The sequence below is a fragment of the Dipodomys merriami genome, unplaced genomic scaffold, assembly GCF_024711535.1.
Source record: "Dipodomys merriami isolate MVZ:Mamm:240054 unplaced genomic scaffold, mDipMer1.0.p SCAF_1, whole genome shotgun sequence".
Taxonomy (NCBI): domain Eukaryota; kingdom Metazoa; phylum Chordata; class Mammalia; order Rodentia; family Heteromyidae; genus Dipodomys; species Dipodomys merriami.
The window spans coordinates 102,487,450-102,505,772 of record NW_027202270.1 but is presented as its reverse complement, the minus strand read 5'-3'; the positions used below and the strand labels follow the sequence as shown (position 1 = coordinate 102,505,772).

The 18,323-nt window shown below is 39.6% G+C and overlaps 1 protein-coding gene across 3 annotated transcripts in view; it reads right to left on the bottom strand.

Moving 5' to 3' along the window:
* The window catches only part of Prorp (protein only RNase P catalytic subunit), a 138,264-nt gene that overhangs the window by 81,751 nt on the left and 38,190 nt on the right, over positions 1-18,323 (bottom strand). For 2 of the 3 annotated variants that reach the window (XM_070026584.1, XM_070026600.1), the window contains exon 5: positions 5,026-5,133. The exons of the other annotated variant lie outside the window; for it this stretch is intronic. In XM_070026584.1, coding sequence (XP_069882685.1) covers positions 5,026-5,133 — 108 coding nt within the window. The remainder of the gene's footprint in view (positions 1-5,025; positions 5,134-18,323) is intronic. 3 annotated transcript variants of the gene reach the window in all.

Sequence of the window (18,323 nt, the reverse complement as noted above, 5' to 3'; positions counted from 1 at the left end):
TGCACCATTCCATTTATTCTAGGTGCTAAAATAAGAAGATAGTAACACAAACAACCATGTAGGAAAACACAAAATAAATTTTGTTGTGGGTGGTGGTGCTTTTTTTGAGACAAGGTCTTACTAAAAGTAATCTAGAACTTGTTTTGGATCCCAAGCTGGCCTCAAATTCATGTTCTTCTTGCCTTAGCCTCCCAAGTGCTGGGATTACAGGTATGTGCTAACACCTGAGGCTTTGTTGTTTTAAGATACTTAAATTTTGCCGGGCGCCGGTGGCTCACGCCTGTAATCCTAGCTACTCAGGAGGCTGAGATCTGAGAATCGTGGTTCAAAGCCAGCCTGGGCAGGAAAGACCGTGAGACTCCTATCTCCAATAAACCACTAGAAAACCGGAAGTGGCGCTGTAGCTCAAGTGGTAGAGCGCTCGCCTTGAGCTGAAGAGCTGAGGGACAGCGTCCAGGCCCAGAGTTCAAGCCCCATGACCAACAAAAAAAAAAAAAGATACTTAAATTTTGAGTCATTACTGCAGCATAACCTAGCTTATTCTGACTAATATTAGAAACAATTCTTAATTTTTTCTAGACTCTCCATTTAATTTCTTAAATTACTTTACAGAGAAGTTAGCCATTTACTTAGTGATATAAATTAAAATTCTGGGCATCAGTTAAAAAAGTATGAAGATGAAGACTGATAAAACTAAGAGAATTGTGATTGTCATATATTTAAACTAGGAAATTAAGTACATTCCAAATAATGACCATGCTTTTAAGTTTTTATGACATTACAACCAAGGGCAATAAATACACTCACATAGGTATGCTTTTTAAGGTGCTAAAAAGCATGTGCCAGACCCTGGAATAAGTATTTTCAAAGACAAAAAATGAAACTCCATCTGAAAAATAACTAAAGTCAAAAAGGGCTGCAGGCATGATTTAAATGGTAGAGCACCTACCAAGTCCCAAGTTCAACTCCCCAGGTAACATGCACACACACATATCCATGACTCAAGAGAAATATACATATTTTAGAATCTTAGAATACTTAACCAAAAATGCCTTTATTTTCCTTTCCTGATTTTTTTTTGGGGGGTCCAGTCGTGGGGCCTGAACTCTAGGCCTGGGTGCTGTCCCTCAGCTCTTCAGCTTAAGGCTAGCGCTCTACCACTTGAGCCACAGAGCCACTTCCGGTTTTTTTTCTTTTTGCTTATGTGGTGCTGAGGAATCGAACCCAGGGCCTCATGCATGCAAGGCAAGCGCTCTACCACTGAGCCACCTTCCTAGCCCCTCCTTTCCTGATTTTAAATATAGAACATAATGCCTACTGTAAAAGAAAATTTAAAAAAATAGAAGCCATATCATTCTTTTGTTCTATACCTCCCAAAAGTAACTACTGTGAAATACGTGTGTGTGTGTGTGTGTGTGTGTGTATATGCATGAGTACATAAGTCTCTAGAAATTTTCTAGCCATAAACAAACTTACCTAACATTTATCTATATAAAGGTAGCCCTTTCTGTTTAATACAAATATAATGACATTAGGCATGTTGCTCTGTCACTTTTGATTTTGGCTAGCAGCACATGGAGTTAGATATGATTAATTTACATGGATGTTTCAATACATATGAAGTTTTGTACTAATAGATATTAAGGTTGTTCAGATTGTTCTGCGTACCGATGTAATAATTACTGCATGTGCATATTAATTTTGTGTACTAGTATAAACAAATATGTCAGTTCTTACAAGTAGAATTTCAACACTTCAGAAATTAAAAGTTATCACTAAATCATCCATCAAACTAATATATGGTACCAGGTGTTGCTAGCTCACACCTATAAATCCTAGCTACTTGGGAGGCTCCCATCCTTCCTCTTCCTCTGAAAATCTTTTCAATCTCAGTCAATTAGGAAGGTAAATATTTTAATTTGCACGTCTATAATTATAAATGAAGAAAAACTACTTTTTTACTACATGGTGTATTTTCTTTCTTTCTTTCTTTTTTCTGAGTCTGGTCGTGGAGCCTGAACTCTGGGCCTGGGCACTGTCCCTCAGCTCTTCAGCTCAAGGCAAGTGCTCTACCACTTAAGCCACAGTGCCACTTCCGGCTTTTTTTTTTTTCTGCTTATGTGGTACTGAGGAATCGAACCCAGAGCCTCATGCATGCAAGGCAAGCGCTCTACCACTGAGCCACCTTCCCAACCCCCATGGTGTATTTTCTTACAGGCTTACAGGTTATAGGTATGAGGCATGGTTTCAATTCTTAATTATAATTTGTATATTGGACCTAGACTAAATCTAATATTAAGAAAGGCAACCTTTTCTCCAATAGGTTACAACTTTTAAGGCTGGCAGCCTTAAAATGGTACAGCACTTGCCTAACAAGTGAGAATAGCTCTGAATTCAATCTCTAGCATCACCAAAAAAAAAAAAAAAAAAAAAAAGTAACGAGTAACTAATATCTTTTGATAGTATATTGGGATATATTGATCACTTTCAACTATAGCACAAGCCTAGGTGAGATAATAGGGATTTTTTTAAAAAGGGAAGAGCCAGTCTTTTGTTACAATCTTTCTTTTAAATTTCTTAACTTCTTACTCCCAGGCTTTCTTGATACTGTTGGAAAATTAGTCTTCTGTCATGTTATGAATATTTTTACAGATTATTATTTTCTTAGAACAACATCTAGCTTGTCTCTAGTTCCTACCAGGGCTCTGGATTATTATATATGCCTCTAAGATCCTTCCCATCTCAAATGCTAGCACATATCACTTTACTTCAGCTGTAACTGGAAATGTACTTTCACATAGCTAGAGTTCAAATAGATTTTTAAAAAATGGAAAAATAGTGGGAAAAAAGAAAATACTGAAAGTGATTACTGCTGAATGGCAGGATTATATAGTATTTTCTATTCTGTTTTTCCAAACCTTATACATTAAACACTAATTGCTTGTTTTGTTTTTGTTGTTGTTATTGTTGGTCATGGGGTTTGAACTCTGGGCCTGACGCTGTCCCTGAGCTCTTCATCTTAAGGCAGCACTCTACCACTTGAGCCACAGTGCCACTTCCTGTTTTCTGGTGGTTTATTAGAGATGAGTCTCATGGACTTTCCTGCCTGGGCTGGCTTTGAACTGTGAGCCTCAGATCTCAGCCTCCTCAGTAGCTAGGACTAGAGGTGTGAGCCATTGGTGCCCAGCTTTATAGTTTTGTTTTGTTCTTGTCCTCAGTTGTGGGTCTTGAACTCTGGGCCTAGGCGCTGTCTCTCAGCTCTTCAGCTCAAGGCAAGCACTCTATCACTTGAGCCACAGCAACTTTTTTTTGTTTGTTTGTTTTTTGGCTGGTCTTGGGGCTTGAACTCAGGGCCTGGGTGCTGTCCCTGAGTAGTTTTTTTTTCTTCTCAAGGTTAGTGCTATACCACTTAAGGCCACAGTTTCACTTTTCCCTTTTTTAGTACTTTATTGGAGAAAAGAGTGTCTTACAAACTTTTCCGCCTGGGCTGTCTTCACACCGCAATCCTATCTCAACCTCCTGAGTAGCTAGGATTACAGGCATGAGCAACTGGTGCCCAGCTTATATACTAAGTTTTTATAGCCCTGGTTTCAATTCCTTCTTTTCTTTTTCTTTCTTCTTCCTTCCTTTCTCTTTCTTTTTTCTTACTTTTTTCCCTTCTTTCTTTCTTTCCTTCCTTCTTTCTGTCCTTCCTTCCTTCCCTTCTTTCATGAAGGATCTTGCATTTTTTTTCCCAGGGGCTAGCTTCACATCACAATGATCCTACTTTGGGCCTCTCACAAATGGCTTTTTTTCCCCCTTTTCTTCTTTAATGGTGGTACTTTTACTTTTATGGTTTGAGTTCAGAGCCTTTTATGGTTTGAACTTCTTGCTAGGCTAGCACTTAACCAATGAGCCATGCCTCCAGCCCTTTTATTGTCATTTTTGAGATAGGCCCTTGCTTCTTCCCTGGGTGTGTGCCTGAACCACAATGGTATTGTTCACTTTCTACTATACATGGGATGTCAGGTGCATTCCATAATGCCTAGCTTCTTCTACTGAGATACAGGCTTGAGAAACTTTCTGTCTGGACTTTCCTGGAACCATGATCCTTCTGATCTTAGCTTCCCCCATAGTTAGGATGACAGGAGCATTCCACTGTGCCCAACTATTGTCTGAGATGTGGTCTTTCATACTTTTTTGCCTGTATAAGCCTCAAACTGTAAAGCACTTAATTTAAGCATCAAGTAGCTAGGATTATAGGTATGAGGCATGGTTTCTTTTTTTTTTTTTTTTTTTTTTTTTTGGGTCTGGTCATGGGGCCTGAACTCTGGGCCTGGGCGCTGTCCCTCAGCTCTTCAGCTCAAGGCTAGCACTCTACCACTTGAGCCACAGCGCCACTTCTGGCTTTTTTCTTTTTTTGCTTATGTGCTGCTGAGGAATCGAACCCAGGGCCTCATGCATGCAAGGCAAGCGCTCTACCACTGAGCCACCTTCCCAGCCCCCAATTCTTAATCAATTAAAACTTATGTATTGGATCTAGACTAAATCTAATATTAAGAAAGGTAACCTTTTCTCCAATAGGTGGCAACTTTTAAGGCTGGAAGCCTTAAAATGGTACAGCACTTGCCTAACAAGTGAGAATAGCTCTGGATTCAATCTCTAACATCACCAAAAAAAAAAAAAAAGTAACAAGTGACTAATAGCTTTTGATAATATATTTGGATATATTGATCACTTTCAACTAGAGAAATAGAGTAATACCAAATACCAAAGAGAGAGCACAAGCTTATGTGAGACAATAGAGATTTTTTAAAAAGGGAAGATCCAGTCTTTTGTTACAATCTTTCTTTTAAATTTCTTAACTTCTTACTCACAGGCTTTACAAACTACTCATCTGGCCAGAGATAAAAATGGTAGATCTTAGATGACTGAGCTTAATTTTAGAGGAAGGAAAGATGGTACAGCTAAGAGCCACAAGGAAGACCACAAACAGATACAAGTGTTTCTTGACATGGAGAATAACAAAATAAAGGTTATACTTACAACTTGAGAGTCACGAGCTTTAGTGTACATTTTGCCAACATTGAGGCCATCAATGACAATATCAAAAGGAGGACAGGAATTTATAAATTCCTGAAATCTTTTTAGTTCCTAAAAAAGACAGATAAAATATTAACAAGACATTAAGAATATTATTGTAAAAGGTGACTTGATAATAAAAACACAAATATGATGCTTCTCAGCTGTGGGCTCAGGAAGCTCAGGTAGGAGGATTGAGAGTTTGAAGCTAGCCTGAACAACATAATGAGTTTGAGTTGGGTGTACTAGAAAGACCAGGCTGGGAAGGTGGCTCAGTGGTAGAGTGCTTGCCTCACATGCATGAGGCCTCGGTTGATTCCTCAGCACCACATAAGCAGAAAAAGCCAGAGATGGCGCTATGGCTCAAGTGGTAGAGCGCTAACCTTGAGCTGAAGAGCTGAGGGACAGCGCCCAAGCCCAGAGTTCAGGCCCGACAACTGGCAAAATAAATAAATAAGTAAATAAATAAATAATAGAGAGACCCTCTCAAAATAATTAAAATACAGTACTGACCAAGGTAGTAAGTGCCTGTAGCCCCAGCTATGAGGGAGGTTTAGATAAGAGGATCTTATTCCAGGCTCACCTTGGCAAAAATACTAGATCCTATCTGAAAATTTACTAAGCTGAAAGGGATGGGGATGTGGCTCAAGTGGTACAGCACCTGCCTAGCCACCAGCACTTGGCTCAACAAAAATTTTTTGAGCACCTACTATATGATTAGCACTTTACCACTAAAAAGACAAGAATCCCCTACTTTAGTGAACCTTAATGGGAGGACACACAAATAATCAAAATAAATAAGTGATATTAACTGTCAAATGAGATGAGTGTAGAGGAAAAACAAGAGGACAGTACTTGCTTCTGGCAATGATGGAATAGTTTATGCTGGATTACAGGAATAACAAAAATTCTGTATTTAAAAACTGTGTATTTAGCCGGGCGCCAGTGGCTCATGCCTATAATCCTACCTACTCAGGAGGCTGAGATCTAGGGATCGCAGTTCAAAGCCAGCCTGGGCAGGAAAGTCCATGAGACTCTTACCTCCAATTAACCACTGGAAAACTAGAAGTAGTGCTGTGGCTCAACTGGTAGGCACTGGTCTTGAGCTGAAGAGCTCAGAAACAACATCAAAACCCAGAGTTCAAGCCCCATGACCAATAAAAAACAAAAACAAACAAACAAAAATCTGTGTATTGAGGCTGGGAAGGTGGCTCAGCAGTACAGTGCTTGCCTCCCATGCATGAGGCCCTGGGTTCAATTCCTCAGCACCATATAAACAGAAAAGGCTGGAAGTGGCACTGTGGCTCAAATGGCAGAGCACTAGCCTTAAGCTGAAGAACTCAGGGACAGTGCCCAGGCCTAGAGTTCAAGCCCCACGATGGACAAAACAAACAAACAAAAACCTGTGTATTTAAATATACTAAAGAATGACCAAAAGCAGGCACAAGATGGAAGGAACATGACATTTGAAAGGCTTGATTTTGAAGTATGTCTGGAAATTGATGCTACCTCAAAAAGTGGAATGACATCCACTTCACATGAACATGGGCTCCCTCTTATGAGTGCCTGAATAAACAAAGACCTGATGCAAAAGTAAGGCTCTGTGACTGCAGAGTACAGGAAATAAAAGACAATGCACCTTTTAATGTCTGCACAAAAAAGAAGAAATGCCTATAAACATGATCTAAGTTTATGCTTCAGAAAGCTACAAAAAGAAGAACCAGGCAAATAGCTCATCCCTACAATCTCAGCTATTAAGGAGGCAAAGATCAAGAGGATTGTGGTTCAAGGCCAGCTCTGGCAAAATAATTAATGAAACTCCATCTTAACATCATCATCATCACTTTATTATTATTATTATTATTTTGCCAGTCTGGGACTCAGGGCCTGAGCACTGTTCCTGAGCTTCTTTTGCTCAAGGCTAGCACTATACCATTTGAACAACAGCACCACTTCTAGATTTTTCTGTTTATGTGGTACTGAGGAATCAAACCCAGGGCTTCATGTATGCTAGGCAAGCACTCTACCACTAAGCCACACTCCCAGCCCAATATCATTATTTTTTAAAAGTCAAGAAAAAGTGCTGGGTATGGGCACTGTATATTTGCAATTCCATTACGTGGGAGACTGAAGCAGGAGATATCAAATTTGAGACCAATGTGAGCTACAGTGAGTGCCAGGACTACACTGTGAGCCCAGACGAAACTACTACGTTGTCTCAAAATAAAAAAAGAGATAAGATATGGGGATGTAGCTTCGTGAGACAGTGGCCTGGTATAAGCAAGCAATACTCTGTGTTTGAACCTTAGCAAGAGCAAGTTCAACTTAAAAGACAGTAGATGCCAGGCGCCAGTAGCTCACATCTATAATCCTAGCTACTCAGGAGGCTGAGATCTGATGATTGAGATTCAAAGCCAGCCTGGGCAGGAAAGCCCATGAGACTCTTATCTCCAATTAACCTCCAGAAAATCAGAAGTGGCGCAGTGGCTCAAGTGATAGAGCACTAGCCTTGAGCTGAAGAGCTCAGGGACAGTGCCCAGGGCCAGAGTTCAAACCCCACAACCAACACCAACAACAAAAAAGACAGTAGAATTAAGAAGCAGAATTAAAAGAAGCAAATAATATAACAAAGCAAAATGATGAAAAAAATTCAATCACTATTTCACAAAATTATTATTATTATTATTATTATTATTTTGTCAGAATTGAGGCTTGAACTCAAGGACTTGTACTTACTAAGCAGGCATTCTGGGGCTGGGAAGGTGGCGCAGTGGTAGAGCGCTTGCCTTGCATGCCAGAGGCCCTGGGTTTGATTCCTCAGCACCACATAAGTAAAAAGAAAAAAGCCGGAAGTGGCGCTGTGGCTCAAGTGGTAGAGCGCTAGCCTTGAGCTGAAGAGCTGAGGGACAGCGCCCAGCCCAGAGTTCAGGCCCCACGACTGGACCCCCCGCCCAAAAAAAAAATAAGCAGGCATTCTACCATTTGAGCCATGCCTCTAGACATATTTGCTATCCTTTATTTTTAGGAAAAGTATATGCTGTTATTTTATGAATTCAGTCTTGCATTTATGCTTAGGTTGGCCTAGACTATGATCCTCCTATTTATGCTTTCTGAGTAGCTAGGATAACAGGTATATGCTACCATACCCACTTTTTATTAATTGAGATGATATCTTGCAAACTTTTTGTCCTACTGATCTCAAAGCATAATCCTCCAAATCTCTGTCTCCTCCATAATTAGGATGACCAGCATAAGCTTTCTCAAAAAATTATTATTTTAATGAGTCTTAAACCTAAACCTAAAAACCCAAACTGAAGATTTTGGAAGAAAAGAAATTCTTTTATTTTTAATTCCTTAGAATACCAGGTTGGTATTTCTTGGGCAAAGTTTGGAGAGGTAGCTCTGCAGTAGAGCATTTGTAAAGCATACATGAGGACTTAGGTTCCATTCTTAGCACTGAAGAACAAATTCTTAGGCAGCACATAGACTCATTACGAATAGTTGGCTTAACAAGCTTCTTTATATAAAGGTCCCCAAAAAGATAAGCCCCCAAAAAGATACAACGTAATTTTTATGATATCCTTGCCAAAAATATAGAGAATTTTACAAGGAAATAGCAAGTATACTTAAATTGAGAAACTCTACAAACAACAATATGCCTATATATTTTTTAAAGGAAAGTTGACACTGGACATTGGTGGCTCACACATGTACCCTCGCTACTTAGGATGCTGAGGATCTAAGGATCACATTTTGAAGCCAACCAGGAAGGAGACTCATCTCCAATTAACTACCACAAAGCCAGTAGTAGAGCACCAGCCATGAGTGATAAAGCTAAAGGACAATGCTCAGGCCCCAAGTTTAAGCTCAAATACTAACACACACACACACACACACACACACACACACACACACACACACACACACACACACACACACACACACACACACACACACACACACACACACACACACACACACACACACACACACACACTTTCAGATCCAAGAAAGACAAAGACAACTGGAATTTTTATTTTTGTTTTGAGACAAGGGCTTGCTAAATGGCCCAGGCTGGCCTCAAGCTTGTAATCCTCTTGCCTCAACCTCTGGAATTACTGCCTCAACCTCTAGAGTACTGGAATTATAGGCATGCACCACCATACCTGGTAAAGACTGAGATTTTTGTTACTGGAGACTAAAAGAGACTAAAGGAACAGTACAACTAAATCTACTGTGTAATCCTGACTTGGATCTAGCCAACAGTGTAAGGTCTATGAATCAATTGGTACATGAACACAAATTTGTTTGGTACATATGGGGCAGATGTACCTGCTTCACCTCAGCCTCCCCTGGCCATCTGCTTGTACTGATAATTTTATATGGACCTTGAATTATGTCATAAATACCGAAATGGCTATTAGCATAAAAAAATGTTTCCCATTCCTGAGGGGAGTTAAAAGCCTATTGGGACAAGAAAAAAATTGGATTAGCTAATATTATTATATTAATATTACAAAAGAGAAGAATTCCCTTTGTGCCAAGTCATGAGGAAAAATTTCCAGTGAATCCGTGCACTGGTGGCTCACGCCTGTAATCCTAGCTACTCAGGAGGCTGAGATCTAAGGATCATGGTTCAAAGCCAGCCCGGGCAAGAAAGTCTGTGAAACTCTTATCTCCAATAAACCACCAGAAAACCGGAAGTGGCACTGTGGCTCAAGTGGTAGAGTGCTAGCCTTGAGCTGGAAGAGCTGAGGGACAGCGCCCAGGCCCAGAGTTCAAGCCCCATGACCAACAAAAAAAAATTTCCAGTGAGATACCATTGTACATACACTAGACTATTGAAATCATCTGACCAAAGTAAGTATGTAGAGCAAAGAGAACTACCAAACACTTCTAGTAGGAATACAGAATTGTACAAAAACTTTAGAAATGTTTTTAGAAATTATCAAATTTACAATTTGGTAATTTTACACATATACTTGCATAATCTCTGAGCAATCTCATATCTAAGCAATGAAATGAAAACTCACACCTACACGGACTTTTATGTGAATGTGAACAGTGGTCTGATGACTAACTGCCCAAATAAACTGCTAAATGAACAAAAAAAAACTGGTAAACTCAGACAATGGATTATTGTACAGTCAAAAGAAACAGGTACTAGAGGTGTGGCTCAAGGTAGAATACCTGCCTCCCAAACTTGAGGCCCTGAGTTCAAACTCCAAAAATAACAAACAAAAAGAAAAACTAGGGATGCACACAACAACATGGATGAATCTCAAGCTGTACATGGTAGCACACACCTGTGGTTTTCAGCTATTTGAAAGGCTGAGGCAGGAGGATTACTTGAGCTCATGAGTTCAAGACCGACCTAAGTAATATGGCAAAACAACATCTCAAAAAAAATACAAAACATAAAACCACGCACAAGTTACACGCCATAAGAATAAATTTTAGGGGCTGGGAAGGTGGCTCAGTGGTAGAGCGCTTGCCTTGCATGCCTGAGGCCCTGGGTTCGATTCCTCAGCACCACATAAGCAATAAAAGCCAGAGATGGCGCTATGGCTCAAGTGGTAGAGCGCTAGCCTTGAGTTGAAGAGCTGAGGGACAGCGCCCAGGCCCAGAGTTCAGGCCCCACGACTGGACTCCCCCCCAAAAAAAAGAATAAATTTTAGATGTATTATGTTAAGTGAAAAAAATAAGCCGAATGGCTACATATACATATATATATATATATATATATATATATATATATATATATATATATATATATATATATATATACACACACACTGTATGTTTCCATTTATATGAAAATCCAGAAATGGCAAAACTATATTTGCCAGGAGAAAGTAGATGAATGAATGGCTACAGGTAGTTGAGAAAGAGAAAGACTAATGAACACAAGGAACTTTTAATCAATAAATGTATATTTCACTTATGGAAGTATAACAATTGCATACATTTGTCAGAACTCACTACTAATTTTATCATGTGTATTAGATCTTAACAAAAATGATTTGAAGCAAAAGTCAGGTGTGGTAGTATATGACCATCATCCTAGTGACTGGGATGATGAGGAGATTTTGAAGCCAACTCAGGCTACATTACAAGACTCTGTCTCAAAAACACATGAACAAATAAATACAAAGGAAAATATTAATACAAAATGTTTCCTTTTAAAAATAATCACTGTTGGGCTGGGAAGGTGGTAGAGCGCTTGCCTTGCATGCATGAGGACCTGGGTTCGATTCCTCAGCATAAGCAAAAAGAAAAAAGCCGGAAGTGGCGCTGTGGCTCAAGTGGTAGAGCGCTAGCCTTGAGCTGAAGAGCTGAGGGACAGCGCCCAGGCCCAGAGTTCAGGCCCACGACTGGACCAAAAAAAAAAAAAAAAAAAAAAATCACTGTTATCTACATCTACTTTCATTTCTTGCCTGATTTCATTAGCTTTTCTATCTTTGTAATTCCCATTCCTTTCCAATTCCTTCCCTTCCACTCAACAAAAGTTTAAAAATTTCTCTGCTCAAATATATATTTATTTTTTTATTTTTTGCCAATCCTGAGGTTTGAACTCAGGGACTGGACACTGTCCCTGCACTTCTTTTGCTCAAGGCTAGTGCTCTACCACTTGAGCCACTTCTGGCCTTTTCTGTTTATGTGATACTGATGAATAAAACCCAGGGCTTCATGTATGTTAGGCAAGCACTCTACCACCAAGCCACATTGCCAGCCCTCAAACATATATATATTACAAAATGTTTTTTAAAAGTTCCATTTGGGTAGGATGGGAAAAATGTAAGAGAAGCACGGAAGAGGTGATATTGGCCAAGATCCACTTCACTGGCAAAATGGACATGTGAAAAATCAAAAGTTCAACAAGATAATACGAAAATCCCCTTCTAGTCCTGATATTCTACAATGTTAATAGCACTTGGAAATCCCTTAAAAACACAGAATGCAAAATAGTCTACTTGCAATGGTTTGTTTAAAAAGTGGACAATTGACGGGAAATGTAATAAAATCCCCATCTGAAGCTCATTCTCCTACTCCATGTCTTCTTTGTAAGAGAGACGGAAAAAAAAAAAAAAAAAAAAAACAGGCTATCAGGCTACTCTCAAATTCCATTACTGAAGTTCCACTTACCAAGTAAACTATGGATTAGAGGTTCTCCATAATGTTTCCAGAGCACCCTCCCTCCCCTAAACCTTCACTTTTCAAAATAAATATATTTATGTCACTAACTCAAAAAAGACTGGTAGAGGGGCTGGGAAGGTGGCTCAGTGGTAGAGTGCTTGCCTTGCATGCCTGAGGCCCTGGGTTCAATTCCTCAGCACCACATAAGCAGAAAAAAAAAAGCCGGAAGTGGTGCTGTGGCTCAAATGGTAGGGCGCTAGCCTTGAGCTGAAGAGCTGAGGGACAGCGCCCAGGCCCAGAGTTCAGGCCCCACAATTGGACCCACAAAAAAAAAAAAAAAAAAAGAAAGAAAAAAAAAGGAAGAAAGAAAGAAAGAAAAAACACTGGTAAGACCAGGCAGACAAGGCATGACACAGAAAAAAACTGCTAAGTGAACACGCATAGGACAGGGCAACTGTATTCATAGAAAGTAAGTCTGCAAAAAAAGAAAAAGAAAAGAAAGAAAGAAAGAAAGTCTGCAAACAGAACAACTCTGTCTTTCTAAACCTACTGCCAGGATTGTATTCAATTGCATATTGGCCAGTGACCTAAGTATGAAAATGTACCCATTTTTTAAATCATGGGCTTATTGGCTATTAACAGTTTCTCCCCCCCTCCCTCCCTCCCTCTCTCTCTCTCTCTCTCTCTCTGTCTCTCTCTCTCTCTCTCTCTCAAAATCAGTTTCGCTGGTTGCTGGTGGCTCATGCCTGTAATCCTAACTACTCAGGAGACTGAGATTTGTGGATCATATGGTGGATATTTGGGTTGCTTCCACTTTTTGGCTATTATAAATAATGCTGCTTTGAATATTGTATACTACAAGTTTCACATGGATATACATTTCCATCTCTTCTAGAATACCTAGGGATAGATCTGTCAGGTCATATGTTAAGTCTATATTTAACTTTTTAAGAAGCTGCCAAAGTAGCTGTACCATTTTTATTTTTGCAACTGTATTGTATAAGCACTCCAATTTTTCTACATCTTGCCAACATGTTTTTTATTAGTCATGCTTATGGCTATGATACAGCGTTTCATTGCCGTTTTTGGTTTGTTTGTATGTAGGCCAAGCTGGCCTGGAACTTGTGAACTGCTTGGCTCTTTGTTGTAGTTTTGATTTGTACTTGCCTAATGACAAATGATGTGTGCTGTCCTTTTTTTTCTTCTTTATTGAGATTGATTACATAAATTTCACAAAATTCACAGTACTGTGGGATAGTGATACTTAAAAGTCACACACATACATTTTAACCTTCACAAGGCACATTGTCATTATCATAGTCTATAAAGATTATGGTCTCTACAAACTTTGACACTACAGCTATTTTTTCCAAATCCGGTGATATGCATATTTCTTTCCTATTGCTTAGTGTAAGCTGTTCCCCCTTCTCTCTCAGTCCCTCCCTCCCATTGCTGTCCTTGAGTTGCTTAGTTCACTTTCATCAATGTCCAGTGCAGCTGATGGGCCCCTCTACTATATTTTCTCCTGTTTTCCTCTGATTCAGTGCCCTCCTCCTATCTTCCCTCAGATGTGCACATGTATATACCATATATGGGGTCAAGGACATGGGGTCATCTAGGGATGATATGACATATTAGGAAAAGCGCTTTTGCTTCGTGAGTCCTGTTTACTTTGTCATATGTCCTTCCATTTGGAGTTTAACATCTGCATATCAGGGAGATCAAGTGCTGTTTTTCTCTCTGATCTTGGCTTACCTCACCTAACATGATTTGTTCTAGTTCTATTCCTTTCCCTGCAAATGCCATTATTTTGTTCTTTCTAATGGCTGCGTAACATTCCATTGGTACCTATATAAGGTACCACAAATTTTGGATCCATTCATCTGTAGTGGGGCACCTTGGTTGTTTCCATATCTTGGCTATTGTGAACAGTGCAGCAAAGAACATGGAGGTGCAGGTGTCCTTGCAATCTGGGTCCTGTTGCTCAGGGTAGATGCCTAGGAGTGGTATGGCTAGGTCATAAGGGAGGTCTATATTTAGTTTTCTGAGGTATCTCCAGATTGCATTCCAGAGTGGTTGTATTAGGGTACATTCCCACCAGCAGTGCAATAGGGTTCCTCTTTCTCTGCATCCCCACCAGCATTTGTCATTGGCTGAATTTAGGATGTGGGCCATTCTGACTGGGGTAAGGTGCTATCTCAGGGTTGTTTTCATTTGCATTTCCTTTACAGCCAGGGATGATGAACATTTCCTCATGTGTTTCTTTGCCATTTTTATCTCATCTGAGAAATCTCTCTTCAGTTCCATTGCCCATTTAATGATTGGTTTGTTAGATTTGGGAGGGACTAGTTTCTTGAGTTCCCTGTATATAATAGAATAAGGTCTTTGACTGATATATTGCTGGTAAATATCTTTTCCCAATTGGTTGGCTGTCTTTCTAGTTCGGTAGTCCTATTTGTCGAATCTCTCTCCAATTTGTTGTCACCTTGTGACTCTCTTCAGGAAATTCCTGCCTGTGCCTGTAAGTTCTAGAATCTCTCCTACGATGCCTTGCAGTAGTTTCAGAGTTTCAGGTTTAACGTTGAGGTCTTTAATCCATTTTAGGTTGATGTTAATGCATGGTGACAGGCTGAGGTCCACTTTTAGTTTTCTGCATGTGGCCACCCAGTTTTCCCAGCACCAATAGTTGAAGAGGCTATGATTCTTCCACTGTATGTCTTTGGCTCCTTTGGCTGACTATGTGAGTTTATTTCTGGATCTCCTAATCTATTCCATTGGTCTTCAGGTCTGTTTCTGTGCCAATACCAAGCTATTTTTGTTATTATGGCTCAATTGTAGAACTTGAAATTTGGTATTGTGATACCTCCTGTGTTATTTCTTTTGCCTAGAATTGCTTTGGCCATTCCATGTCTTTTATTATTCCCTATGAATTTTTGGATTGTTGTCTTGAACATCATTGGGATTTTGATGGGAATTACATTGAACTTGTATATCATTTCTAGCAGTATGGCCATTTTCACAATATTGATCCTACCTATCCATGAACATGGGCGGTCCTTCCATTTCCTGGTATCTTCTTTGATTTCTTTCTTTAGATTTTTCTTCAATTTTCACTAACTAGGTCCTTTACATCTTCAGTTAGGTTAATTCCTAGTTGCTTTTTTTTTTTTTTTTGAGGTTATTGTGAATAGGGTGTTTCCCAATTTCCCTTTCTGCTTGTACATTGTTGGTGTACAGAAAGGCAACTGAGTTTTGTGGGTTAAGTTTTTTTTTTTTTTTTTTTTTGCCAGTCATGGTGCCTGAACTCTGGGCCTGGGCACTGTCCCTCAGCTCTTCAGCTCAAGGCTAGCGCTATACCATTTGAGCCATAGCGCCACTTCCAGCTTTTGTCTTATGTGGTGCTGAGGAATCAAACCCAGGGCCTCATGCATGCAAGGCAAGCACTCTACCACTGAGCCACCTTCCCAGCCCCATGTGGGTTAATTTTGTATCCTGCTACTTTGCCGAAGTGGTTTATAAGTTCTAGGAGTTTGGGAGTAGAGTTTTTGGGGTTGTTTAGGTATAAGAACATGTCATCTTCTATGCCTCCATCAGAAAGAATGACATTGCCTCATTTGTTAGGAAATGGAAAGACTTGGAAAAAATTATATTAAGTAAAGTAAGCCAGGCCCAAAGAAACATAGGTCCCATGGTTTCCCTTATTTGCAATTATTAGTATATGTCTAAGACAAGCAGAAACGGTCAGATAAGTTGATGTTAGGCGAACTGAACCCCCAAGATAAGGATTCAAATGTTTTTTTTCTTTCTTGTGATTGTTTTTAACATATTTATAAGATGACTTTTTTTGTTGCTTTGTGTGTCCCTCCCCCACAGTATAACCTCTGTTTTCACTATATTTTATGTTGGTATAATTTGTGGAGGGGAGGGGAAAAAACAAATTGTTTAAATAGAGATACAGGTGGACCCATTGCAACATGAGATGTACAAGATGCTATGTTGAAAAACAAACTTTACAACTTTGGCAGTGGGGGGGGGGGGGCGCCTGGGGGTTGGGAAGGGGAAACAAAGGAGGAGGCAACAATGCTTGATAAGAAACATACTCATGGGGCTGGGAAGGTGGCTCAGGGGTAGAGTGCTTGCCATGCATGCATGAGGCCCTGGGTTCGATTCCTCAGCACCACATAAGCAGAAAAAGCCGGAAGTGGGGCTGGGGCTCAAGTGGTAGAGCGCTGGTCTACAGCTGAAGAGTTGAGGGACCATGCCCAAGCCCAGAGTTCAGGTCCCAAAACTGACAAAAAAAAGAAAAAAAGAAAAAAGAAACGTACTCATTACCTTGCCCATCTAATTGTAACCCCTCTGTACAGTATTTTCGCAATAAAAAAAAAGGGGAAAAAATCAAAGAAATACATTAGTCACAGGTGTGAAACAACAACAACAAAAAAAGATGTCATCTGCAAACAGGGATAGTTTAATGTCTTCCTTCCCTATGTGGATCCCTTTAATGTCTTTTTCTCGCTTTATTGCTCTGGCTAAGGATTCCAGAACTTTATTGAAGAGGAGTGGAGTGGGCATCCTTGCCTTGTTCCTGATTTTAGAGGAATTGGTTGTAGTTCTTCCCCATTAAGAATGATATTGGCTGTTGGTCTATCATAAATGGCTTTTATTGTTTAAAATAATGTTCCTTCTACTCCTATTTTCTCCAGGTTTTAACATGAATGGATGTTGTATTTTGTCAAAAGCCTTTTCTGCATCAATGGAGATAATCATGTGGTTCTTGACCTTGACTCTGTTAATGTGATGAATAACACTTATTGTTTTACATATGTTAAACCAGCCCTACATCTCTGGGATGAAGCCTACTTGATCATAATGAATGATTTTTTAAAATATGTTTCTGGATTCTGTTGGCTAAAATTGTTTTGAGAAGCTTTGCCATCTGTGTTCATCAAAGAGATTGGTCTATAGTTCTCTTTTTTTGTGCATCTTTGCCTGGTTTGGGGATGAGTGTGATAGTGGTTTTATAGAATGAGTTTGGGATTGCTCCCTCTGCTTCTATTTTACAGAAAGCTTAAGGAGTATGGGTATTAGTTCTTCTTTAAAGGTTTTATAGAATTCCATAGTAAATCCATCTGGATCTGGGCTTTTCCTCATTGGAAGATTTCTGATTGTATGTTATGGGCTTATCTAATTGATTTATATATATCTTCTTGGTTCAGTATGGGCAATTTGTATTTCTCTAAAAATGTATCCACTTCTACTTCCTTGGTGAGTACAGATTCCAGAAATAATTCTTTTTGATTGCTTGTATGTCTTGAATGTTTGTTGTAATTTTTCCTGTGGCATCCCTGATCTTATTGATTTGGGTCCCTTCTTTTTTTTAGTTAATTTTGCAAGAGGTCTGTCAATTTATTAATTTTTTCAGCTTTGTGTTTTATTAATTTTATTTATCATTTTCTTAGTCTCTATGTTGTTCATTTCAGCTCTTATTTTGTTTATCTTGCTCCATCTAGTAACTTTGGGTTCAATTTTTTCTTGCTTTTCTAACAGTTTTAGTTGCATCATGAGATTATTTATTTGACCTACCTGTTTTCTTGATGTTTGCACTGAGAGCAATAAATTTGCCCCTCAGGACTGCTTTTGCCAGGTCCCATAGATTTTTTTGTGACGTATATTCATTTTCATTGAAATTATAGGAACTTTCTGTTTTTTGTTTTTTGTTTTTGTTTTTTTTAATTGTATTTTATTTTATTTGAGAACATACTGTACAGAGGGGCTACAATTACATGGGCAGGATAATGCATACATTTCTTACCAAGCATTGCAGCCTCCTCCTTTGTTTACCCTTCACTTCCCTTCCCTGCCTTGTTTTTGTTTTTTTTTTGGTCCGGTCGTGGGGCCTGAACTCTGGGCCTGGGCTCTGTCCCTCAGCTCTTCAGCTCAAGGCTAGCACTCTACCACTTGAGCCACAGCGCCACTTCCGGCTTTTTTCTTTTTGCTTATGTGGTGCTGAGGAATCGAACCCAGGGCCTCATGCATGCAAGGCAAGTGCTCTACCACTGAGCTACCTTCCCAGCCCCAAATTATAGGTACTTTCTAATTTCTTCTGTGACCCAGCTGTTGTGCAG